The 26,894-nt window shown below is 35.1% G+C and overlaps 1 protein-coding gene, 1 long non-coding RNA gene and 2 pseudogenes across 2 annotated transcripts; 2 read left to right on the forward strand and 2 right to left on the reverse strand.

Annotated features, from left to right (window-relative positions):
* Positions 1 to 3,856: 3,856 nt before the first annotated feature.
* Positions 3,857 to 5,694, forward strand: LOC125196286 (uncharacterized). Its single transcript, XM_048094739.2, has 3 exons — positions 3,857 to 4,001; positions 4,163 to 4,238; positions 4,329 to 5,694. Exons 1-3 carry the CDS (start codon positions 3,972 to 3,974, stop codon positions 5,447 to 5,449), a joined length of 1,227 nt encoding a protein of 408 aa, XP_047950696.1. The 5' UTR covers positions 3,857 to 3,971; the 3' UTR covers positions 5,450 to 5,694.
* Positions 5,695 to 14,300: 8,606 nt separating this feature from the next.
* Positions 14,301 to 17,465, reverse strand: LOC125191925 (uncharacterized). The gene is made up of 3 exons (XR_007171275.2): positions 17,058 to 17,465; positions 16,941 to 16,989; positions 14,301 to 14,573 (listed from the first exon to the last, which is right to left on the reverse strand). It is a non-coding gene; the product is annotated as an uncharacterized LOC125191925 (long non-coding RNA).
* A 2,453-nt stretch (positions 17,466 to 19,918) lies between these two features.
* LOC125191924 (putative aspartic proteinase GIP2 pseudogene) lies at positions 19,919 to 21,245 on the forward strand (annotated as a pseudogene).
* Positions 21,246 to 22,491: 1,246 nt separating this feature from the next.
* Positions 22,492 to 23,932, reverse strand: LOC125196549 (putative aspartic proteinase GIP2 pseudogene; annotated as a pseudogene).
* Between the last annotated feature and the right edge of the window lie 2,962 nt (positions 23,933 to 26,894).

The raw sequence follows: 26,894 nt of genomic DNA on the forward strand, positions 1-26,894 counted from the left end.
TATATATTGTACGGATATATATATAGATAGATTAAATAATCAGTGTCAGAACTATTATTGGAAATTAATAAATCCAGAATCAGTGTAAAATCTAAACTCTTTTAATTCCATTAACCGATTGTCCATTTCATTTCTCATGCAATTGGATCAATCCATCACATTAAATACAAATAATTAACAGCAAGGGATTTGATTTTTCATTTTATTTTCCTCACCCAAAATTTTCCTATAAATTGTATCAAATCATTTTTAAAATTTCATTCATCACAATCATAACTTTTTTTATGGCAACTTTTATTTGCTCTATAAAAATAGTTAATAATTTCTTTCATCACAATCATAATTGTGTAATATATATTTTTTTGTGTACAATTTCCTTATAGTAATATTGTTGCTATTTCGTTTAGTTAATTTATAAATCAGAAATTAATATTTTCAAAATATCTTCATCCGTGCATCATGTAATAGTACTAGTTTATTTAGAATTCAAGATTTTTATAGTGTAACAGAACATATTTTAAATTCTACTCCTACTACATTATTGTAAATTGTAATTGACGTATTTTTCCACACGTTTTACTAGCCAGGTGTACGCGGCGTATAGTGTGTTAGTATTTCTTTTTACTAAGTTAAATTTTAAACGGTCAAATTGTAATAGTTCGAAGTTCGAAACCTTCGAACACACTCCCTTCCTAAAATATCTCATTTTGATTATTTAGGTATGTAATTAAAAGTTTCATTCAATTTTTTTCATTAGGCATACGTGGGTTTTTTCCTACACTAAATAATTAACATCATACATACATTATAAATAAATTTATAAAAATAAGATTATTATTTCACTAATTGTTTCCATTTATAATATTTACATTTACTAAAAACTGCATCAAGTTATAGTAAAAATGAGACTGCAAATCGCAGAGTGGGATCGTTTTGCTTGGCCTCTAAATGTTATTTTTGCTGTACTTTAGATATTAAATATTTTTTCTTTAAATTTAAAATATTGAACTATACTCGAGAATAAAAAAATGAAGGAACGACAAATCAAGTCACCTTGAACTATTGTATTTCGATTTGAGAATCTTGTGTCAAATTTCATTTCTATTGAAATAAAATTCATATCCAACATATTCAATTTTTAAAAAAATAATTTTTTTAAATTTAATTGACTATTTATCACCGGCATCCTTATCATATTTGTACAAGTATAAGAAGAGCTAACTAAGTAACTAATTAATAATGAATGAAGAAATAAATACTAATTATATATGGCAGGTATACTCATCCTACATTAGAATATTGTACTCCACATTTACTCTTTTTCTATATCTAATTTTGCAACACCAATTGTTAATTTATGTTCTGATAAATGATTAAGAAAACTGCCATTAAAACATTTTTTTACCCAATTTCAGTTTATGCCGAAATGCAGGAAATATTTTTATCATGAACTTTTGACGTTCAGAAAAGTGTAATTTACAGTAAAATTCTTGTCTTTGACTATCATAATAAAAACTTTCAATTCCAAAAATATAATCTCCAATAGATTTTATCTTTAACCAGAAGGAATATTTTCAGGCAACATCTTAAAAAATAAAATAACTGAGTACCTATAGCACGTGGACCAACGTCCAGGTATCACAACAAATTAATGCAGATAAGGAAGAGATTTGGAAGATTGCAGCCGAAGACCTTTAGGGATAATATCGAGTCTTAATTGCAATGTTATCCCAATTGGTTGAAGGATTTATTCATTAGTATTTCGTTTTACTATTATAGTCATTAGCTGTAGTATATTTCATTATGCCATTGTTGAGAAATTAAAGTCTCCTTAAGGTTTGTCAAAAAAGATACATCCTCCGTCCCATTAAATATACAACATTTGATTTTCGGCACGAAATTTTATGTAGTGTTGTTTTGTGAGTTAGTGAAGAGAGAGTAAAGTAAGAGAGAAGAAAAAGTAGAGAGACTATTGTTACCATTTTTAGAAACGTTTCATTTTTAATGAAACAGACCAAAAAGGAAAACGTTTTATTTCTAATGCGACATAGGGAGTAATTCACATGACAACAAAAAGAATGGCCAATGATAATTTTTAATGATATTTTGGACACTAATTTATGTGTCTATTTATAATATCAATGTTTCATAAAGAATTTTTTTATTGTTAGAGTCTCAACTAAAATTAGAATACACAAACACAAGAGTATTAAAAAAAAAAATTAAGATAATTTGCCCTCAATATAGAGACGCTTTCTTTTGCGTCCTAATTATGGTTATTCTTTAAAAAATTTAAAAAGCTTTAATAGTTGCGTCTCAATTTTTATGTCCTTAAAGATAAGTTTTTTTTGTATTATCATTGAGTTTATTGAGTTGTATTCATGCGAGATGTGTGAGGTTTGTTCGACGTTGCCATTTCATGGCTAGGCATTGGTCCTTTCTTCTTTATCATTCCAATTTATTTATTACATTGTCTAATACTCTTCCTGTTCGATGGTAGTTGAGTTGTATAACCGCTACAATGAGAGCCCACATCATCATCGGCTTGTCGAATCAGGATTCCATTTGGGTAGCAAAATCTTAGGATTATCTGAACCATTGATTGGTTCAAAGCATTCACAAGTTCGTCGACCTCACCCGACCTCAACGGGTGAGTTAAGAGTCCAGGAATCGGCCGACATTAATGAAAGCAACAATTAACATGAACATAAATAAAAAAAAGTAGTTAGGAAAATTTCAAGCGTCTTCAAGTTCCATACAAGGGACGAAGAAGATAGAAAAACGTACGAGATAACATACATAAGGTGAAGAACGAAGAAAGAAACGCCAAACAACGTGAGACAAGGATTAGGTTTTGAATAATTTTCCTTCGATATCTCATTATTAAAGATACGGCTCTATTTATAATTATCCGAAGATCCTAACTGATTTAGATTACAATGATTTGGGAGTATTATCCAAAGGTGAAAGGAAGTTTGTGTGAGTTGACTACACGATAAAGAAGTTGACCAAGCGATAGAGAAGTTGGCTGAAGTCAAAGGTCTCAAGTTCGAGTCCTCGGTGACGCGACCTTAAATTTAATTTTCCACAAAAAGGTGAAAGGAAATAAATAAACGCGCTCCTAACGAAGGAAACATAATCAATTTAAATTGTAATCCGCTTGCCATGCCATGCAGGGGTCTTCTCCGATCATCTACATGCATAACGTCTCATTGAGGTTCGAGAGGAAGAGATTCATTATGGCGAGTGTCGTAAGTGAGATTAAGACAACATTGTTCTTTCTTGGTTAGGAATTCGTTCCTTTAATCGTATTTATTTCGTTGTTCGGTCTAATCAATCACAATTATCACTCACCAGTTCATCATCAGGCATCTTAAGTGCAGTATAGGTCGAACTGAGATACTATTAGCGAATGAGTACCATGGTTATACGTTCCTATCCACTCTATATAAAATTTAAAATGAAAATTATGAAATTGAGATTGATAAATACAAAGCATGTTCAACCTAAATTTCATGAATTACCATTCCAATCAAGCTACACACTTATTTTTTGTGTGGGAGTTACAATATTGAATTTTCAAAAACGGCAACCTTTTTTAATCTCGCTTTTATTTTACTGTATCTAACCATGCTTAATTGTAAACCGAGTAAGCCAAGCCAACAGAGGCAAAAACCCTTTAAATCCAAGCTAAGCCGCCTAACAAAATTTATAGCAGTATATATATGTGTATTGGAGTGAATCTATTAGAAAACACAATTTATAATAATTAAATATAAGCATAAATAAATCCCAGAAGAGAATGTAACACACTCCACTCTGAGCCAGTCTGCACTTTGTCTTGTTACTATTCTCTCTCTCTCACTCAGACGCGTTTTAATGTTGTGCTACAACCGCCTCTAAAATAGACTATATATCTCACCACATTGGATTTGTAATAGTCCCGTTTCTTGCGTTTTGAGTGGTGAAACATGAGTCAAGAAGAGTTCTTGAAGGTCCAGGTACCTTTTTATTATCCCTCTCATTTCAAGATGCATTTTTTATTTGTTACTTGATTTATTTAGTTCATTCTTTCCTCAGTTTCTTGCTTTATTTTATTGTGTTTGGCTATGTTGAGTAGTAGTAAAAAAGTTTTGATTTTTATTTCACTCTGTTGACACAGACTTGTGTTCTCAAAGTCCATATACACTGTGATGGGTGTAAACAAAAAGTGCAGAAAATCTTGAAGAAAATCGATGGTATTTATCAATTCCTCAATTCATTTATTGTTTGTAAACTTGTTGGAATGTATATAATTTCTTAATTTAACACCGGAATGTTGATTGTAGGCGTCTACACCACGAAAGTAGAATCCGAGCAGGGTAAGGTTACGGTTTCCGGAAATGTGGACGCCGGCACGCTCATCAAGAAGCTTTCGAAAAAAGGAAAGCATGCCGAAATCTGGGGCGCCCCCAATGACAATCCATCCAAGAATGCCAATAACAAGGTCCAGCCGCCTCCGCCTCCGCCTAAGAACAGCGGTGGCGGCAACAAAGGAGGGCCGCCGCAGCAGATAAAAGCGCTTCAAGATCTGAAGCTGCCGCCGCTCAACGCCAACCCCAACCCCAACCCCGGCAACCAAAAGGCGATGAAGCCGAGCTTGCCGGAGGAAGAGGGACTGAGTGATGATGAGGAGGACTACGACGATGATGATGAAGACGAAGACGAGGATGATGCAGCGACAAAGATGAAACAGCCGCCGCAAATGCCTAATATGATGATGCCACAGATGAAGAAGAAGGCCGCCAATGCTGGTGGAAATGGGAAGAACAAAGAAGGCGGCGGCGGTGCAGCTGGTGGGACTATACCTATTCAAAGGGTGAATCAAGGTGTGGCTGGGGCTGGGGCTGGGGCTGGTGTTGGGAAAAAAGGTGGAAATCAAAATCAAGGGAAGGCTGGCAAAAAAGGTGGCGGTGGGGCTGCAAATATGAACAATTTCATAGCTAAGAAAGGGGGTGGAAATGATGTGGGCCCTATGGGAAATATGCCAATGCCCAATTTACCACCCATGGCAAATCTGGCTGCTGTTAATGGCGGCGGTGCTGGCTCAGGCTACTTCCAAGGTGGACCCCCAGGGCCGGATCAAATGGGAGGGAACCCTCTCTATCAACAGCAGGTGGCGCCAATGATGATGAACCAGCAGCGCGCCGCAGGAAACCAGGGCTTCCAGCCGATGATGATGAACCAGCAGCACGCCGCGGGCAACGAGGGCTTCCAACCGATGATGATGAACCAGCAGCGCGCCGCAGGCAATGAGGGCTTCCAGCCGATGATGTATGCACCACTGCCACCAGATGTGAACTACATGCCACCCTATCCTCCTTACCCTTACCCAGCACCCCCGGGCCAGCTGGCCAATCAGTTCTCGATGTTCAACGACGAGAACACCTCCAGCTGCACCGTGATGTGAGCCGGATTCTAGTGACTTGCTGATAGTGATGATGGCTTGATGCCATCATTCTATACCTAGACATGGTTTTACATTTTTTACATTGATTTTAATTTTGAGTTGATGATACCCCAAAACTGAAATAAAATCATAGAGAATGAGGTTTTAGAACCCCATCTCTCTGACCTTGTTTTTTGAATTCTACATATGAATTAACCATGGGATGTTGGAATTGAAGTTTGGGAGGATTTTCTCCTTTATTATTACTCCTATTATTTTTTTTTATTTTTCTGAGCAAGTTAATAAGATGTGTACATGACTAGTTACTAGTAGTAGTTGTGTTTAAAGAAGATGAGAGTATAGTGGTGAGCTTTTGAAATTATTGAATTGGCTTCTACAAAAAGAGTATGTGGAGAGTGATTGGAAATTATGGAGAGGACATTTTGGGGATCCATTAATTGATGAAGAGTAGGCCAACCTCCCCCAGTCACCTAAAAGTGTTGGGTGATATTCATTTTTAGAGATGAGGCTAATTGTTATTGCTTTTGGTTTTTGGTTAAAAGCCAAATCTGTGCATATGAAAATGTACGCGTTTACAAAACTAAATAGTCCACTCTCCGTAGCCAAATTTAATGTTGAATTGCACCTTAATATTTTGGAAAATACATTAAAACCATCCAACGTTACAATTCAACAAAAGTTTTCAAAGTCGAATTTTTTCGTATTTAAAATTATGGTCAAATGTGCATTTAGAGTTTATGCGTAAGGATGATCTGTATTATTAAGGACTCATATACTCTGTGGCATGACACGTGCTTAAAGAGTTCGAGAATTTTTTGACTCGAGACATTTTCATCTTATTTTTCAAAAATTCGGTCACAATATTATTCCAAGCTTTTTTATATATAATCTCATTTTATCTTGATATGATATTTAAAAAATATGAAAAAAAATAATGAAAAAAGTTAATGAAATATAGGTCTCATTTTTTTTAATTACCTAGAGTATCCACTAGCGGGCCTAGTGACTATTTCCCGCGCTGATTTGTAGGTACCTGGCCCAAGGATTTAAAGCTGCTTCATACCCCTGGCCCAAAGATTTAAAGCGCTCCATACCCCTAACCCAAGGATTTAAAGTTGCTCCATACCTAAAACGACTATTCTCCGCGTTGATTTGTAGAAACCTAGCCCAACCCCTGGCCCAAGGATTTAAAGCTCGCCCAACCCCCTGGCCCAAGGATTTAAAGCTGCTCCATATCCAAAATGACTATTCTCCGCGCTGATTTGTAGAAACCTGGCCCAAGGATTTAAAGCTGCTCCACACCGGAAGGCATGGTTCGATCCCATGACCATTTGGTTAAGGATGGACGAGTCTCATGCCACTCCACCACACCCCTTAGGTTAAATATAGATCTCATTTTTATATAGAGTATTAATTTTATAGTAGAATGTGAGTATAAGGATTAAATATAGTGTGGAGTCTCTATTATCTAAAATGAAAAAAAAAGAGTGAGACATTAAATTGTGAACTTCCCAAAATAGCAAATTAAATAGTATCCTCCGTCTCAAAGAATTTATTTTGTGTGTTAGACGAAGAGAATAAAGTAAGAGAGACAAAATAAAGTAGAGATAAACATATTTCTATACTTAGTAATGAGTCATCTTGGATGAAATAAACTAAAAAGAAAAATGAGTATTTTCGGTGTACAAAGGGATTATTTATTTTGTGGGTGACGGGAGTACTCTCTAGTCTCTCCGTTCCATTAAAATAAGTAAATAACACATTTTGAAATAGCAGAATTTTAATGTCTAATACTAGAAGTTTTATGGGTGGAGAGTGAACCCACCTTCCTAAAAAAAATACTCCCTCTGTCCTATAAAAGTTGAGACAAAACTTTTAGGCACGGAGATTAAAAATTTATATTAAATAAATAGGAGAGATGAAAAAAGTAGGAAAGATAAAAGAGAGTAAAGTAAATGATGGAATAAAGTAAGAGTGATGAGATGTTTTGCCTTTTATTAAAAAAGGAAATTATTCAACTTTATTGGGACGGACTAAAAATGAATACGATTCAACTTTTATGGACCGGAGGGAGTATTCCTTTTAAATAGAAGTGTCTATTTTTATAGAATGAACTAGACTAACAAAAATAGCTAGTCTATATTTATAAGACTAAAGCGTAGTTAAACCTATTGAAATAGTTTTGAAAATGAGCAACTACATTAGGACATTTTTATTGGATTATGACGTTGTCTAACCTTAGAATATGATGGTGCATAATTTCAATCGTTTGGAGATGAACAACTCGATTCTCAAGTCTAGACTCACACTTGTAATACCGTATATATATTCATCTTGACATCTGAATCTCATTCTATGTGACTAAAAAGCAGCTATAGATATGAATCTCATTTTATATATTAATTTTATATTTAATAAATATAAATAAAATAAATTAATAAGTATGACATTATTTTTATTTATTAAAAACATACTATTGAATAAGACTAAGATGAAGGACATACTTGATGACCTTAGTGTGACAGATTCAGAGAGGGACATGAGGGTGTATTCCTCCCTTCCCAATTACCATGGATCCGAACATAAATTGTTTATGGCCATCCCTCCGTTTACTTCCGATATCGCCTTGATGGAGATGGAAATCTCCCAATACTATCTTGGGTCAACTTGTTGCAAGTCCAAGCTATATTTAATTTAAATCTGGCTCTTAAGAGCCCAAGTTGCCCAATTTGATATCCAAACCAAATTTAGGCTCCGCAAATTCCATGTTTGTGTAAAAAATTCAATGTCAATAGTCTTCTGTGTCGTATGGGGTACTACTTAGCTGACGACATATGCCTAAATTAAAATGGCCTGTATTTATGAACACGCACTTGCCAAACAGATGAGAGAGCTTTATTGGGGCGAGGAGGATGTGGGGCGGCCATTTTGTGTGCTCCAATCGCGCTGGGCAATAGAGAAAGGCCCAACACGATTCTTCTACAAATCTTATATCGCTGATGTCATGTATACATGCATTATCATGCATTACATGATATTCGAGAATGAAGGTGGATGAGCTAGAAATTGGGGCGAGGAGGACGTTGGACCAAGCTTCGGTGTAGCCCATGAGCCCCAAAATCAGGGTTTACCAGCGACTTCAATAGGGTTCTTCGTGCACTTGTTACAAATTGCGAGGAAGAAGCTCATGCTCAACTCCAGTAGGATATGATTGAAGAAATTTGGGTACGTAACTGTTGAAGCATATTTGTACTTTTTTTAGTTTGTTTCTCGTTGTATTTTTTTCGGTATTTTAATATCACGAAGATTTTCATATTGTGTTCTTAAATTCATTTTAATTTTGTATTTATTTTATTTGATAACACAAATTTAAAAATAAAAATTAAAAATAGTGTTGACATGGAAGATGGGGATAAGTAGATTTATAGCGGAAAATTTAGGATGCTATTACAAGTACTAGGACTAGAAAATAAAATGCTAACATGAGAGAAATGGGGATAAACAAATTTATAGGAACGAATTTATAGTCCACAACTATTGTCTATTAATGATAAGAGCACTTCCAATGGTCCGGCGATAACACTCGGCGATTTTTCGCCGAAAATCGCCGAGTTATCGCCGGCCGTTGGGTGTGTTTCGGCGATAATTCGGCGTTAATTCTACCGAATTAACGCCAACTCCCGATTCATCGCCGATTTATCGCCGAATCATCGACGCCCACTGTAGGCGCGATTCGGCGATTTTTCGGTGTTTTTTTTTTTTTTTTTTTTGAGTTAGGGAGAAATAAGGGAGAAACCATTGGAGCAATTGGCTAAAAGTTAACTAAAAATTGAAGATAAATTTTGGTATTGATATGACAGGAGTTAGGGAGAAATAAAAGAGTTTTTAGGGAGAGCATTGGGAGTGCTCTTAGCCCTTCCGCATAAAATTAAATTGTCGGCCAAATTCCATTCCATTTGTTAGTTACCACCTATACGGTATCATCTTGTACCCCTTTCTTTACATCTCTCTCTATCTTTCTCTCTTAGACACGTGACATAAATTGAATTCTATACCTCATTTTTATATTGTAGTGCACGAGGCGTTGTATTTCTCATTTTCTTATCTTTCTTTTATTGGCAGAGCTTCACTTTGAGGACCAAAATCTTGACATCATCAGAATTGTCACAATTTCCTGTACTACAACAATTTCCACTTTTATATTTTGTTGAGTACTTTTCACACTTTTAACTCTGTAAGTGCAGCAAATGCATGCGATAAATACATCTATATTGTTATTGACAATACAAAATAAAAGATGGGAATGTGGTAGCACCTAGGACGCATTAAATTTTCTTTTCCCGGCCTTCTTTTTGTTATACAAAGTCAAAAATTTATATACATTTGATATCTTGGGCTATAGTTGAACCAAACAAAATAAAATATAGAGATTCTAAGTTCTAGTTTATGTTTTACTCAAACCCTCACACAAAAGTTAAGATTGTTTTGGTCTTCTTTTTGTCGGTTTTAAGTTTTTTTTATTACCCTTCAGAGAATATATAGATAAAAATACATGATTTTATCAGCCAAAGAGCCAGAAAGAAGGTCGAAGCCGAGTCTAGGTGAATAATATAGTTAAGTAAGTGAGGAGGCAAAATAGGAAATTGGGAAGATGGGGGACATAACGGCAAGAATTGTTGTTCTTAAAACATTTAATTTGGATTAACGGGTGACTTTTAGTTAAAATTTATAATTTATAAAATAAGAATAACATTTAAATCATAAAGTTTGAACAAATTTTGCCAAGTATCGTAATATTTGGAACCAAAATATTAAATTATAAAATTTCAATTGTCTCATTCGTATACAAAATGATATATTTGATAGTGTTCAAAACGGCAATGGCTAATTGTGAGACTATTAAAATCGTGGCTTAATTACTTAATATATCATATAAAGAAAAGAAAATCCGGAAACTCATTAATTAATTTTTCCAAGTTAGGTCTCTCTCACTCTCTAAACAAACAAATATACATACACTAACTTTTCAATTGGTCCGAATTGTTACTCGTAAGTTTGGGCCCAAAGATCTTTTAGATCAGTAAATGAGTTCTCCTTTCTCTATGTTGTGTAATTTTGGTGGAGCACAATCACACATTCTTTATCAAATTTGCTTTGTGATAGTTCAAGTGTGAAATTTAATGCGCACAACTATCGACTCTCGTTCAAATAAATGCATCTACTGACACTGTAAATATCCTGTAATAACATAATATTCCCTCCGTTCATAAAAAATGGTCACAGATAAAAATGGATAAAATAAAAAAGAAAATGAGGAAAAATTAAAGTAAGAAAGATGCAAAGAAAAAGTGGGTAAAATATGAGAGATGATAAAAAATAGGAAAAATAAGAGAAAAACTTTTATTTTTTAGAAATAATACTATTTTTTTGGACATCCCAAAATAGCAAAATGAGACTATTTTTTACGGAGAGAGTACTAAATTCGATAGGAACTTATTTTCTTAATTATGATTACATTTTAAAAAAACTCTAATAATGAAATAAATGAGCACTGGAAATGAAAGATAAAGTTTACATAATAATAATTAATAATTTATAAAATAATTAAAATATAATTATATAATATAAATAGTATGATAAATAATTATTATACAAATTTTTCATCGCACTTCACTGCTTATCAAATTATGTGTATTAAGGAGAGTGAAGAATAGATAGTAACAGAGATTTTCCTATGCCAGTTGCTAGTTTTTTTTTTTTTCTTTATAACGAAAATGGGTAAATAAGATTAGGCTTTGACAAAGACATTCACCAAATTAATCATTCACATACGTACCATAATTTAGATGGATGAGTGCTTGACAAAATAATAAAGCCATATGCCATGTCTAAATCCATTTATTGTGTCAATTAATTATAACGACATTATATGCTCGTCATTTTCTGCCAATAGCATTCTGCTGTAAACACAATAATCAGTTGTCCAGCTTGTATTCAAGCACAAATTGATATAATATAGCATCTAGGCCATGTTTGGTTGCTAGGAATCTGTTCGGGAAAATAATCTGATTCCTTAAATTTTAAATTTCTGTGTTTGTTTTAGTTTTTAATCAAACTGGGAAAGTAATCAAAACCTGAGAATAAGGAAAGTTAGTACAATTTTTCAGAATTCTGAATCATAGCTTTTCTTAGTTATTCTTTTTCCCAGTTTTAGGATTCTTACATATATAATGCAATATAGTATAGTTATTATTATTATTATTATTATTATTATTATTATTATTATTATTATTATTATTATTTAGAATTTTTTAAAAATAATATAAAATATAAATCATACTACTTAATTTTAGAAAATAAATAACTATGATTAAAATTATCATAATTATAACTTATTTTATAATAATTCATAATAATAATTAATAATTTATAAAATAATTAAAATATAATTATATAATATAAATCGTATGATAAATAATAATTATTATTTTTATAAATTAATAATTAATCAATAAAGTTATAGTGTAATTTTCATTTATTAAATTTATTCACTTATAACATCCTTAAATATTATAATTATAATACTAATTATTATTATTATTATTATTATTATTATTATTATTATTATAATAAATGAGTATAATATTTCAAACTATAATTATATGTATTATTTTATATTATGATAGATAATCCATATTTAAACTATCCATTGTAATAATAAATATAATAATATAATTATTATTATTTGTAATTAATAGTTTATTAAGAATTTTATATTATTATTCTTTTTTATAAATAAAAAATAATAAGTATATTTTTAGTTTGATGTTTAAATTAAATATAAATTTAAAATTTTGATATTTTCCCAAACACAGGAAAGTAAAGTTACTAGGAATCATTTTCTTTGTCAACTTTACTTTTCCATCAACCAAACATGGTCCTAGTATTATTAGTTATTTAGTTTGAGAAATTTATATGAGTCGTGGTCTATGGTTATACTGTAACACTTAAATAGGAGAAACTTTAATTCAGATTTTGATTGATTGTGGAAATAAGTGAAAATTATTGTATACTGCTCCATAAAAATTGTTTTGTCCGAGTTGTTTAGATACGCAATTTTCTCAAATTATAAACGTACATCACTTAAGCTCATTGCCTCTTATTTCGAATTATTTTCGAAGAAAATGTTTCGCGCATATGTTTTTTAAACAAGGGCGTATGAGCGTATCACATGCACTGTATTATTAAACTATGATCACACATTTTTTTTATTATATTAGTACTCGATATATCTATTAAATAATTACTATTTTTTTGTTTGATGAAGTATTTGAAAAATAAATTTTAATATGTTTGAAACTTATTAAGGGGGCTTTTAATTGTTTCATCACTTTGCCAGTTACTGTGAAATATCGTATTTATATACTCCCTCCGTCCCACTTAAAATGCAACATTTGGAAATCGGCACGGGATTTTATATAGTGTTGTTTTGTGAGTGAATGAAGAGAGAGTAAAGTAAGAGAGATGAAAAGTAGAGATATAGTTTTTTCCATTTTAAGAAACGTTTCATTTTTAATGGGACAATCAAAAAAGAAAAACGTTGCATTTTTAATGGGACAGAGGGAGTATATTTGCTGTCTTTTTTAGACTTAAGGTAATTGTTGTCTTTTGTAGAGTTAACTTCCATGTTTTCTTGAATTGGAAAATCAAACAGCTTCTTTCTTTTTTCTATTCAGATCTATTTTATTAATTCTTCTTTTTTTAAATAAAAGATTTATCAAATTAAGAGAAAGAGAAAAAAGACAAGTTGTCAATTTTCAATACTGCAGTCCGATTGTTTAAATTTAATCCCACCGATTGTTTATAAATCTGAATTTATAAGAAATGTCAGACGTCCTAAAAAAGTGTCTTTACTTCTCTAGATCAAGACCACAAATTCTTTTTCTCTTAAAAAAGAATCTAGACTTAACGGGCCGTGAAAAAAGGCCATTGAAGACATAGTATTGGGTTGAGGCCCAAATTAAACAATTAGAATACAATAATTAAATCGGGTTATTGTTAAAAGTCCTGCTATTTTAGAATGATAGCTTAGGTCTTAGTGTGCCCGAAGTTATATTTTAAAACTAGGCTACAAAAACTCTCTCTGCATACCCTCGATTGTGCTCTCCTTTTGTCCTTCCGTAGTCCCGTTTCAAACGTCAAGCAGGAAAGCTCTTTCTCATTATAGGACATTTGTCACAATCGCAGAGGTCGGGACTAATAGGACTTTAAGAACGGAGATTTTTTTAAGGTTTCAATAAAGAGTTTGACTAATATATTTAATATTTAAATAATGGAGGAAAATATCAGATAAATGTAATGTCAAACAGTTACTATTTCATAATTAATAATCCAAGAGTAAAAAGTAGGGCTGTCAAAATGGATATCATGAATTGGATACTCGACATCCAAACCCGAAATAACGAGTAATTGGATACCCAATACCCAATTTTTCGAGTTTCAGGATTAGGTTCGAGTATAGGATTTTTGGATTATTGGGTATCGGGTAACCCGATATCCGATCGGGTATACCCAAATTACCCTAATTGCCCAATTTTTTAAATTTCTATTAAATTTAATAAATTATGTATCTATTTCATTGTTTAAAAAAATTAAATGTACTCCAAAAATCCTTCACTCTTAAGTCACATTTAGGGTTAAGGGATAATTGCGAAATTTATTATGGATGAATGATATGAATTTTTTATTTCTAATAATTTGTAGTTTTTTTTTTTTTTATCTTAAACTAGAAATACTTCAAGTTTGTATTTCTAAAATTTTGTAGCTAATTTTGTTAAAGTAATTAAAAAAATATAAAAAAAAATCCACAATCGGGACCGGTTACCCGAGTCGGGTATTTGGGTACCTGAAATCATTTTCGGATCGAGTATCCGCGGGTATTATTTGACAGGCCTAGGGGTTCAAAATATAATTTCAAAAAAAATAGTACTCCCATTTCAGCAGAAGCATTCAAGAGTAAGAGTGACGCCATGTATGTAGACACGAGACCCTCGGAGTTCAAAAATAAAATCCAACAACAATTCAGGTTCGACTCAATACCACCCCAAACTCGTCGCCGCTCAACCTGCATATGAGGAAAACACATGCTGGGTTTAATTCTATAAAATACTCAGTGGACTTATGCCGAAAACACAGTTATAAAAAATTATCATATTTATCATGCCATTGTCATATAACCATCGGAGTTTTTGCTTTAGAAATGCCCGAGGCACAAAAATATTTCATCGTTCAAAAATTCGTGGTTGGCCGACCAAATTCCCATAGACTTCAACCATATCTGCACATACATGACATGGACTGTGACCACAATCCAAGTCACAAGACCGGCCAACTCGTACGCTGGCACACAGTCAGCGACGGATCTACTCAGCGGGGGCTTACCCGGCGCCGGACCTCGAACCACCCTTATACCGCCGCGCTCCGACCGTCTCCGCCCCGGAGCGAGCCGTCGAGCCCCGACTCCGTCTCCCTTGTGCAGGCTGTACTCCTCCCGTCCTCACCCTCAATTTTAATTTCTATAACAGAAAAGTGGGGAAGAAGAAGAAGAAAAAAAGTAGGCTTTTTTTATTTTGGACTATTTAATTCATTATTGGATTACTATTTTATTTTGGGCCTTTTAATTAAAATATCAAACAATGTCAATCCTAAGCCCTCACACAATTAGCCCAATTGCCCAAATCTTCACAGAAGCAGACGCAAACTTCACGCCTGGTGTTGTAGGCTAGAGATTTTCGAATTGCTTGATTTCGTCTGCCGCTGCCGGAGTTCTTCAGCGCGATTTAGGTAAGAATTCATATAAATAGGTGATATATCATATTGAGTATCTCAAGGGCTCAATTTCAATTTCTCTTTATTTGCTTCAATGCTTTTTAATTTAATCTGTACAGTATGCTTCAATTTTCAATCTTCATAAATCATAATTGTTTAATTGGCTTGGATTTGAATTTCAATTTCTCTTTATTTGCTTCAATGCTTTTTAATTTAATTTGTACAGTATGCTTCAATTTTCAATCTTCATAAATCATAATTGATTAATTGGCTTGGATTTGATAGTTAGACAGTGAGGTGAAAATAGAATGAGTATAAAATCATTTACATTGTCTAAATAGTACTCCCTCCGTCCCAGAGAAGTTGGCACACTTTCCTTTTTAGTTTGTCCCACAAAAGATGTCACATTTTCCTTTTTGAAAAAAGTTCTCTCTCACATGAATAAAAAAATTATATTTTCTCTCTCCATTTAACATACAAAACAAAACCTCATAAAATCCCGTGCCATTTTCAAAGTATGCCAACTTCTCTGGGACGGAGGGAGTATGTTTGTAAAGTTATTACTGTATGAATATATATCATCTAACACTAAGAAATTTACTACCTCTGTCCACCAAAATTTGTCTCATTTTTCCATTTCCGTCCGTCCCCCAAAATTTGTCTTATTTCACTTTTATCATTTTTGGTAGTGAACCACATATTCCACTAACTCATTTCTACTCACATTTTATTATAAAATTAATATATAAAATTCCCGGCCAGCAATATCCAACACGCTATACAACAATCTTTTATATTATTGTTGTGTAGCATTTATAAATTACATATTGAATTTTTATTAATATAATAATTGTTAAATAAATTAATCTCATAGAAAGAATATTTTTTAACATGCATTAAAATTTCAAGAAATATCACAAATATTAGTATTTTATGATTGAGTTTTAGCATATATATCAAATTTATCATAATTAAATATTTTATATTTTATAAATATAACTAATTTTCATTATAATTTATTGGATTGTTCGAGCCTTAACCTTATCGGTAGCAACCCGATTAACCCGTTGGGCTAGCCCGAAACCCGAGCTTTTAGGGTTAGGACCGAACTTTTACAATTCGGCAAACCCGCACCCAATTAAACCGCAATCCGAGTAGGGTTGCCCCGAAATCCGATCAGCCAGCCCGATTGACATCCCTAATATTGCTAGATACGTGGTGATATGATGTCACTTTAAGAGGTGTTATCATTTTAACACGAACTGTTTTCGATCTACACAAATATAGTATATATTTCCTATTTGAAAAAGTAAACAAAACAGAACCTACCCCTCCAAAATAAACGCCGACTACCTCTCTCCCCCAATTTGAGCTCAAGCACATACACAAATCCCGTCGGCTAAAACACCAAAAGTTAGAGAAGTTAAAGCTCCGTCGCCCTGCACCAAATCGACCGCACCGTCCAGATCGGCAGATCCGTTTTTCATCCCCCGAAGCAGCCCCGATTAACCCCGCAGATAAGTTCTTAGTTTGATTTCGTGAATTAAAGTTTGATTCTTTAATTCAGTTTGCTTCGATTCATTCGATTAATAGATTGATTACAGATTGTGGTATACGGTGGTGTATGCAGTATGAAATCGGATTGGATAGAAGAATTGTATACCTTCAACAACAAATAGTGGCTCCTGTTTTTATCCTCCCTCGGTCTCTGCCTGAAAGTGTCTTGTGTTTCAATGTGTGAATTTATCTTGTGAGAAAAGGAACATGGAAGGATAAATACCGTGGTGAAATTATGATTGGTGGGTTGGAAGATGAACTTGTTTCGCTGCTTCCTCCGCCGCCGTGAGGGAGTTGTGATTTTGCAGAGGGTTAGGGTAGAGGAATTATATAGCCGGTTATTGAATAAGCAACTTTTGGTGATTGATTTCAATTGATTCAATTGTGGTCTAAAATTTGGAAAGATTTTGAAGATTATGGAGTAACTCATGAAACAGAGGAGGAAGATTGATTCTAGCGTAAAATAAGTTGGGAGGGGTCTTTGGGCTCAGAATTAGGGTAGGGTACGATTTAATTAAATTCATTTGGGCTTCAAGATCCTCTGTATTTTATTCAAGTTGTATAGCCCATAATTTATATTTTTAAAAGTTGGACTTGTATCAATTATTTAATTTATTGGATTTAATACGGAATTGAGTTCAATAAATATTTCTCAAGAAAATGAATTTTAAATTGTAATTTCGTCATCGCAATTTGCAGCTCATAAAACAAATTATCAAACATTCGAGTAACATATAAATTCATCATGCATCAACTAATCAAACAACCACGTCAAGTAATCAATGAAATTAACTCAATTAAAACACAGTCAAAACTCCAACTTAAAACTAGATCACAACAATATCAAATAGCAATTTCACTCGTCATTTAATTCATGGAGTCACGGCATTAAAAGCATTAAATGCAAAAAAATTAGGATTTAAAAATTAGGGTTAAAAAAGTGGGACGTTACGACATTGTCCCAAAGAAACCGATGGAAAATATTTGCATAGCTACATCTAGAGTTCATCCTATAGAGGAAATATCTCTAACACAAATGCCTTTGATCAATAATAACATTCCAAATTTACAAGTCAACGTGGTAGCCTAGATAGGGCTTAGTTATATGGGCTCATTTAACGGTTTGGTAGATATGATAAAACTCATATTATGCACTTAAAATCTATCTTTATCTTAAACCCATCTTACTCTTTAATATGTCTATCAAATAAGCACTCAGTAACAAAGGATCAATATGTAGTGAATGTATAATCTAGGGATGTGGATTGTGGGTACTTATATTCGTATTACCACCATTTATGAGTATAATTAAAATTATAAAGATCTAGGGCAGCCTTGAGTCAATGACGGACGGAGGAATTAAAACTCGTGGGATCGAATGTAAGTTTTGTATCTCATATATGTGACATGTGATAGAATCCTAAATAGAATTGGAATTTAGTATAATACATATATTTGGTATAAGACACATTTTCCCTAATTAATTAGCTATCAATTAATTATTGTATTAATTGGAAAGGAAATAGAAAGGGACTAGCAATAATATATATATGAATACATATTCCCTAAATTAACGTCATAATTAGTCATTAAGTATTGACTATTATTATTAAGGAAATAGGAATATTTATACATATATATATAATGCATATTTACCGATTAATTAGCGATTCAAGTACAGAATCATATGGTTGGGATTTCAAAGAATTAATTCCATTAGATGTGATTCAATTAGTCGGCTATATTGGTAAAAAGATATTGCTCCCATTAATCATTTTAAAATAGCCACTTTGATGGAAAGCGCTTTTAGGGTTTTATAATTAGGGTTTGTCCTCTCTCTGCCTATATATAAGTGTGGTGATCCCATCAAATCACACACATTATAGAGAACACACATAAACGAGGGAAAGAGAGAGAAACAAATCCTTGGAGTTGGAGCTGCGCTACTACGCCAAAGAAAGTCCGAGGAAATTCTCTCAGTCTTCCCCAATCGCTTCCGCTATGGATCGTGAAGGTAAGTTTTCGATCCTATTAAGTTTATGGTTCATACGTGAAATACATGATGTTCGAAGATCTTGCTTTATTTATATTCAATTATGTATTCTTGAATATATGATGATAAATAATGTCCAACATCGAATACACTAGAAAATAATAATAAATATATTATTTCAATAATTATTTTTTAAAAAGTATATACTTTAAATAGTTTATTTTCTAGTAATTTATTTTTTTTAAGTTATCTTTAATTTTAAAACTAATCTTATTGATATTTATCAATAATTTTACAAAAAAATAAATAAATAAAAAATATGATGAAATTAGCATTAATAAAATGAACATATAATTATAATTACTCTTAATTAATCTATAACTATCACTTTTAAGAGTAGGCCCAATTATTTAGCCCATTTCATAGAATTAGAATTTAGAACACTTCTTCTTCTCCATCGCTCCTTTCCACAGCGGCAACACCTCCCTCTTCCTCTCCATCTCTTTGTTATTCTCATCTATCTCTCTCTTTTATTTCAAAGGATGAAGAATTTCGGTGGAGATCTGTCTCTTGGCTTCAAGGTGGAGCTTCGTTGGGTCGAAGGTGGAGTTGCGCCGGATCTCGAAAGTCCTTTAATGGAGTTTCCGACAGCTCTAGGCGGATGACGGTGGGGTCGGTCGACCCCAGCCGACCCCACCTGGGTCCATCAGTGCCTTGAGTTGTTAGAAACGCTGAATTCCAGAGATTTAATATATTCAACTTACTAAAATGAATTGCCGCCCAAAATTATGAGCATAGCATTAGTTCACGCGATGAACGAAAATAAAATATCATACACCAATCTTTATTAACATTAGTTTATTTGATATATAGATCAAAAGTTAATAATTCCTTCCATTCCCTTAAAACTTTTTCATAAAGAAATCTACAAAATAAAACTCTAACAACCCATTGGAGCCATATTAAAACTCTATACTTTAACATATTAAAATCTCGAGGAGCCATCTTTGATCGCCATATTTTATTCAATGTGTCTTCTTCATGATCTAATGTCCCTTTCTTCAACCTCTATATATACTTCAAAATTCATTACTCATTTCATCACTTTCAAACCATGGCCTCTCTCCTTTGTTCCACTCTCTTCCTCTCACTCATCATCTCCACCGTGGCCGCCCAAAACAGCCTCATTCTCCCCATCCGCAAAGACCCCAAAACCTCCCAACACATCACCACATTCCGAATGGGGAGCAACCGCGCCGCCATCAACGCCGTCGTCGACCTCGGCGGCCCCTTCCTCTGGTTCTCCTGCAATGACTACTCTTCCGCCACCTACGCTCCCATCCCCTGCGGCTCCGCCAAATGCGAAGCCGCCAAGGGCATCGGCTGCGTCAGCTGCAACCTCCCCCCGCGCCCCGGCTGCACCAACGACACCTGCGGCGCTTCCCCTTACAACCCTTTCCAAGACGTTCTCGTCACCGAAGGCTACGCTCTTGACACTTTCTACCCAAAAAGCGGCGCCGCGCTGCCGGATTTTTCCTTCTCCTGTATGGATAAGGAATACCTCGCCGGCCTCGCCGCCGGCGCCACCGGCATGCTAGGCCTAGCTAAAACTCAAATCTCTCTCCATAAACAAGCTTCGGCGAAGCTTAAACTGGCGGACACTTTCTCTCTCTGCCTCCCTTCCTCCGGCGCCGGGAAATTGGCAATTGGAATTAAACCTAAATCGGTTAAATCGACGCCGTTGATTGTCAATCCGGTTAGTACTTATCCGATCTACACGACCGGGGACGCATCGGATGAGTATTTCATAGAGGTGAAAGCGATCGCCGTCGCCGGAGCTCGTCTCAATTTGAAGGATTCCTACTTCTCCATTGACAAAAACGGAGTCGGCGGCACCAAAATCAGCACGTTGCAGAATTTCACGGCGGTGCATAACTCGATTTACAAGCCGCTGGCGAGGGCGTTTGCGAAGGCGGCGTCGGATATGAGGATCAAGAGCGCGGCGGCGGTGGCGCCGTTCAGGGCGTGCTTCAGATCGGATTCGATCGCGAGGACGGCGGCGGGGCCGGCGGTGCCGGAGATTGAATTGGTTTTGGGGGGGAAGGATGCGACGACGTGGACGATTAGGGGGGCGAATGTGGTGGTGGAGATTGATGAGAAGACGACGTGCCTTGGATTCGTGGACGGGGGATCGAGTCCGAGGACGTCGGTGGTGATCGGAGCGCATCAGTTGGAGGAGAATTTGGTGGAGTTTGATCTGGTTTCGTCGCGCCTTCGTTTCAGTGAAAATCTTTTGCTGATGAACACCTCCTGTTCTAAGATTTGATTCATCAATTTCGTTGTGTTTTATTACTGCTGTATTGTTGTGGTGAATTTCAAATAAATGTGTTATGGATTAAGAAAAATTTATTTGCTCCATTTAACTGAATCAATATAATTTCCTAAAGTACTACTGAAAAAAAATAGATGGCTGGGGGTGGGACGGAGGGAATAGTTATTATAAACAACTTGAATTACTATTAATTTTAGGGATGGACCTTTAATATTATGGAATTTTTAGAAAGTTGGTCTTTCCCAAATAATATCATGATGCGGATTTTTTTAGTAATTTTTCGACAACAACTTTGAGAGCTTTCAAGTTTATCAATCTTTGATGATAGTTTTTTTTTAAGCACACCATCCAAAATTATTAAATCCATTAATATAGCCAAAGTTTATTAAGTGGTGAGAAATAACAAACTCGGATAAAGTGTATGATATTATTTGACAATTTGAAAGTTTATTTCTAACAATTATAAATCTATAGAATTAATGAGTTATTTCATCATATTCACATGGCTGTATTCCCAAAAAAGTTTAATAATGCAACTGCGATATATTTAAAATATATAGTAGTAGAAAATTTGATGGTGTAGTGGTAAAATGATAATCTTTTTGGTGAATAATGTATCAATGTTTGATTCTTGTTTGTGCGTTTAATTTCTTTTCTATTTTTTTGATTTAAGCTTTTTTTGGTTGCTGCACTTCTATTTGGTATGTGACGACGGAAAACATGAACAAAATGTTCACTTTTAATTTTACACAATAACCCGAGTTTTTAATTTTCATATATAGCATCCCAGAAATTTCCATCATGCATGGGACATTCGAGAAAAATGTCATACATAGTATAATCAATCACTTTTTAAAGTGACGAGATTGACTAAAATATGATCAAATTTAATGATATTTTTTCAATAATCTGTTTTTTCATTTATTTTTTGTGTTTTTCCTTTAAATTTTTCTTTTGCTTTTTCTTCTTGTTGCATTTTCATTCTGTTTTCTGTTCTTTTCAAATGTTATACTCCCTGTATTAAATTTTTTATTACCATTTGAATTTAATTAGAATATCTTTGGATCGAGAATACCTGATAAAACAAAGATAAAAACAAATAAATCAAAGTTTGATACCGACAATTTTCATCCTCTATTCTCACTTCAGTCATACGGTTGAAACAGCCATGAATTCAATTATTTTGGAATTGAAGTTCATTGTATTTTTCTTTGTCGAATATGCACGTGTTGTCCATTCGTCTTCAAAGAAACAAAGAGGCAGTTCATGTATCACAGCTCAATTTTAATGAAAAGTACGTAGTAAAATTTAAGCTTTACATAAATGTGAAAGTGAAATGAAACCAAACTCATTGGCTAAACTTTTATTCCCATATCCCACATCTATCTATATATAGAAAGTAGGAGTATTAAATTTGACACCATAGACACTGTGTAATACACACGCGGATCACAACAAACTTAGAAACATAAATAAAAATTAAAAAGAAGCAGGTAGTCTACTTAAATGCGGGAGCAGCTCTTGTTATGAACCAAAAGAGAAGAAGTAAACCTAAGCTGCGAAGCCGCCACATCAAATTCCAAGTAATTCTCCTCCAACTGATGCGCTCCGATCACCACCGACGTCGTCGGCCTCGACCCCGCATCCACGAACGCTAGGCACATCGTCTTCCGATCAACCTCCACCATCGCATTCGCCCCCGAAATCCTCCAATAAACATCCTTCCCCGGCAGAACCAGATCGATCGCCGGCACCTCCGGCCCCGCACCCGTCCTCTTCACCGTCTCCGCGCTGTAGCACGCCCTGAACGGCCCCACCGCCGCCACGCTCCTCATCTTCATATCCGACGCCGCCTTATCAAACGCCCGCGCCACCGGCTTGTAGATCGACGTGTGCATTGCGGTGTAGTTTTGCAAGCTGCTGATCTTCGTCCCGCCCACGCGATCCCCATTGATATCGAAATACGACTCCTTCACCTCCACCGCCTCCCCCGCGACCCTGATCGACCTCACGTCGATGAAATACTCCTGCGAGAGGTCGTTGTCAGAGAAAAACGGCTGATTGCTCACCGGTTTATTCACGATCAACGGCGTCGTTTTGATTAAACCGGAGATGTCGGATTTCGTCGGCGCTCCGCCTCCGACGGTCAGTTTCCCGATCCCGGACGACGGCGGGCAGATCGAGAAGCGGTCGGGGAGTTTCATCTTCTCGGCGACCACTTTATGGAAGGCGATGTCGAAGCGGCCGAGGCCGACCATGCCGGAGGCGGGGGCGGCGAGGCCTTCTACGAAGTCGTTGGGGACACAGGAGAAGATGAAGTCGGGGAGCACGACGTGGTCCTTGGAGGAGAGGGTGTCCTCGTACAGGCCGTAGGAGGTGATGTAGAAGAGGAAAGGGTTGGAGGAGGCCGTGCCGCACGTGTTGTTGCTGCAGCCGGGCCGGGCGGGGCCGTTGCAGCCGCTGCAGCCGATTCCCTTTGCGGCCTCGCATTTGGCCGAGTCGCAGGGGATGGGGGCGTACGTGGTGGAGGTGTAGTTGTCGCAGGTGATCCAGAGGTGTTGGCCGCTGAGGTGGATGACCGCGTTGATGGTGGTGGGGTTGCTGCCCATTTGGAGCGTCGTGTAGAATTGGGACGTCTTGGCGTCCCTCCGGAGGGGGAGGACTAGGCCGGTCTGGGCATGGCTAGTCCCGATCAGAACGAGAACGAGCAAAATAGAGTAGCTGAAAGAAAAAGAATCCATAGAGATAGTTGTTTTTTGTGGTGATGGTAAAATAGGATTGTATGGTGAGTATTTATAGGTTTTTAAGAATGGCAATATAGCAATAGTCTGTGTTCAAAGTCGGTGTCTTGATTGATGGCTGCATTGATTAAATTAGGATATGGTTTTGCTTTGCTGGATTAGTGTGATCCAAGCAGATTCGTATAGTGGTATTATGGCAAGTTTGGATGGTCAAACTTGGTGTCATATCATATTTTAAGATATACATGACCCACTTACACGTTTCTGGAATAAAGTCAATAATGATTATGTGGTTTTAAGCTTAACTTAACTTAGTTCGATTTGTGTAAAGAAATTTTTTAAAAAGTTGACCACCTAATTGCAGTTCAATTTTTTCAAACAAACTTAACTCATTATGAAAACGATTGGCCGAGGAAGGGCCCGCTCGTGGAGGGACAATCCCCTCTCCATCACTTGACGGATTGAGATCCCCTGCTGTGCAAAATGTCAAAGCAGAGGATGCTGTGCATATCCACACCATCCATTATTAGAATGATAAAAAATAATACAAGTATGTAAAATTATTCAAAGGTGTGGATGTGCACAGCATCCCCTGCTGTGGCATTTTGTACCGCAGGGGATCCCAATCCATCACTTGACCGAGTAACCAACCGGGGTTGGATGCTTCCAACACATCCCGTTTCTATCTCGCCCCCGGGAATGTAACAAGCCTTGTGCATGCTCTTAAGAGATTTATTACTTTGTGAGATACGTTATCTTGTTTCTAAATATTAATTAATGTTTTGATTATAGTTAAGTGAAGTTAGTTCAGACAAATATTACATTCATTTCCGGTAAGGTACGTGTAGTTAAAAAATTAAAATGAAAAACATGAAATTATCATATAGAGGTGTGATAATGACGCGACGGTGTTTGGTATTCATACGCGGCATCCGGCAATGTATCGACTTTGACCGATATTTCTAGAATTTTAGGAGTAATTATTGTAAGTTTATTACTTGGTTATGTCAATTGTCAATGTCAAAATACCCCATTATTTTGAAACAGCCCATAATATATTCCGATTACGTTAAGGTCATGTGTACCCTTTTACAAATTTTGTCACACTTTGACCGAACACAGATTTTAAGAAAAGTAATGGAAAGTGAGTTGAAAAAATTAATGGAGGGTGAATCCTACTTTTTATACAGTATATTAATTATAAAATGTGAGTGAGAATGAGTTAGAAGAATATAAGGTCCACTACCAGAAATACTTAAAAATGAAATATAAATTTTTTTGTGGGACAGGCATAAATAGATTTATGTGATAAAATTTAAAGGGCGGAGAGAGTATTTCTATATTTTATGTTCCGCTGAGCATATCCACGTGCTTATGCCTTACATGTAATCAGATAAATCTAAATACTACTTTAAAATTCATTTCTCAGTGAAAGCACCAGATGATACGATGAGACTCGTATCCGCGGCGAAACGGGATCGCCGGAAGGGTTTCGCCACGTTAGGGTTGGCGGTTGCTTGTGCGAAAAGGAAATAAAGTTTAGGAATTTATGTTGTATTGATTTCATAAGATTTCAATGTACAGAGTTCCTATTTTTACTAAGGACCCTAGGTTTGGTTTGACTCGATCATTTAGGAAAAGAATCAACAAGAAAACCCGAAACGGAGCTTATAAATTGCTCGACTCAAAAGTTCAAAATAAAGTAGTCCAAAAATAATATAAAACAATAATTAAAGCTATAAAACTACTAATAATAAACTTAACGCGAAACATAGTCCGCGAACCAAGCTGGCCTCTTTCTCTGTTTCTGCGGCCGTCCCGGCTCGTTCGTCTCGCCGTCGCTGCTCTGCTCTGGCCCCGACTATTCATGCTCAATCGGCGGATCATCCCGTGGTGTTGGAACCTCCGTTGGACGAGGAGTTACACTCCGTTGCAGGGGAACGCAACGCATGAATATAGATGATGTTAGGCTGGAAGCTGCGGTAGAAACTAAGGAAAGATAACTCTTAATCTTGTAGAGACCGCACTTACCACCACATTTAAATCTGAATACAAATACTTCTTTGGAACGAGAGATGGATTGTGCTTTTGGGGCATCCAGGTTCCAGATATCTCTCTGCCGGGCATTAATATTTGGCTCTTGCACGACAAAGTTGGTGTCTCTTATATTTTTGAGATTTCATACTAACAAAAAAATAAAAATTGATAGTACTAGAATTTTAAGTACTCCGAATAATTTATCGTTCACAATTTACTCATTGAATCCGTTCACATTTTGGCAAAATATTATCACTAATACATACTCCTAATTAATAAAAATACACATGACGTTAGTTTTCGGGTAAATAAGTGACAGGTCATTTCTAATCAATTATATCAAACTCAAACCCCTAAACCCAAACTCAAACTAAAAAATATTTCATATTCATTTAATTATCAGTTTTTTATACCTTTTCAATTATATCAATTATATCTAGGTATTTCATGTAAACTACACATTAAACTGACAATACTTTATCAATATTTTTTTATAAATTAAATAATAGTAAAATTTGCTTATTAAAATATGGGGTGCATTACATTGCTAACTATTTAAATTGCTAACTCTGCTAACTCATCAATGTTGTGTTTTAAAAATGTCAATACGGTGACATTAAAATGTCAACACATAATATCAACACATTATATTGAAGTTCAACAAAATTATGTGTTAGACATTTTAATGTCATCGTGTTGACATTTTTAATACACTGCGTTGATGAGTTAGCAAGTTAGCAACTTAAGAAAGTTAGCAATTGATCACACCCCTTAAAATATAGTACTATAATTTTTACAAAACTTTAAAAATTAAAACACATTTAACATACTACAATCATATAAATTCAATATACATTAGTGGGGTCTCTATAAATTTATATGTCAAAGAATTATTAGTGGGACATCTTGACCAATTAAATTTATTTTTTCATCTCTACGGTTACGCCTCAGTCCGAA

The sequence above is a fragment of the Salvia hispanica genome, chromosome 4 (genome assembly GCF_029641045.1).
Source record: "Salvia hispanica isolate PSC_SH4W2 chromosome 4, Shi_PSC_v1, whole genome shotgun sequence".
In the NCBI taxonomy this organism is placed as follows: domain Eukaryota; kingdom Viridiplantae; phylum Streptophyta; class Magnoliopsida; order Lamiales; family Lamiaceae; genus Salvia; species Salvia hispanica.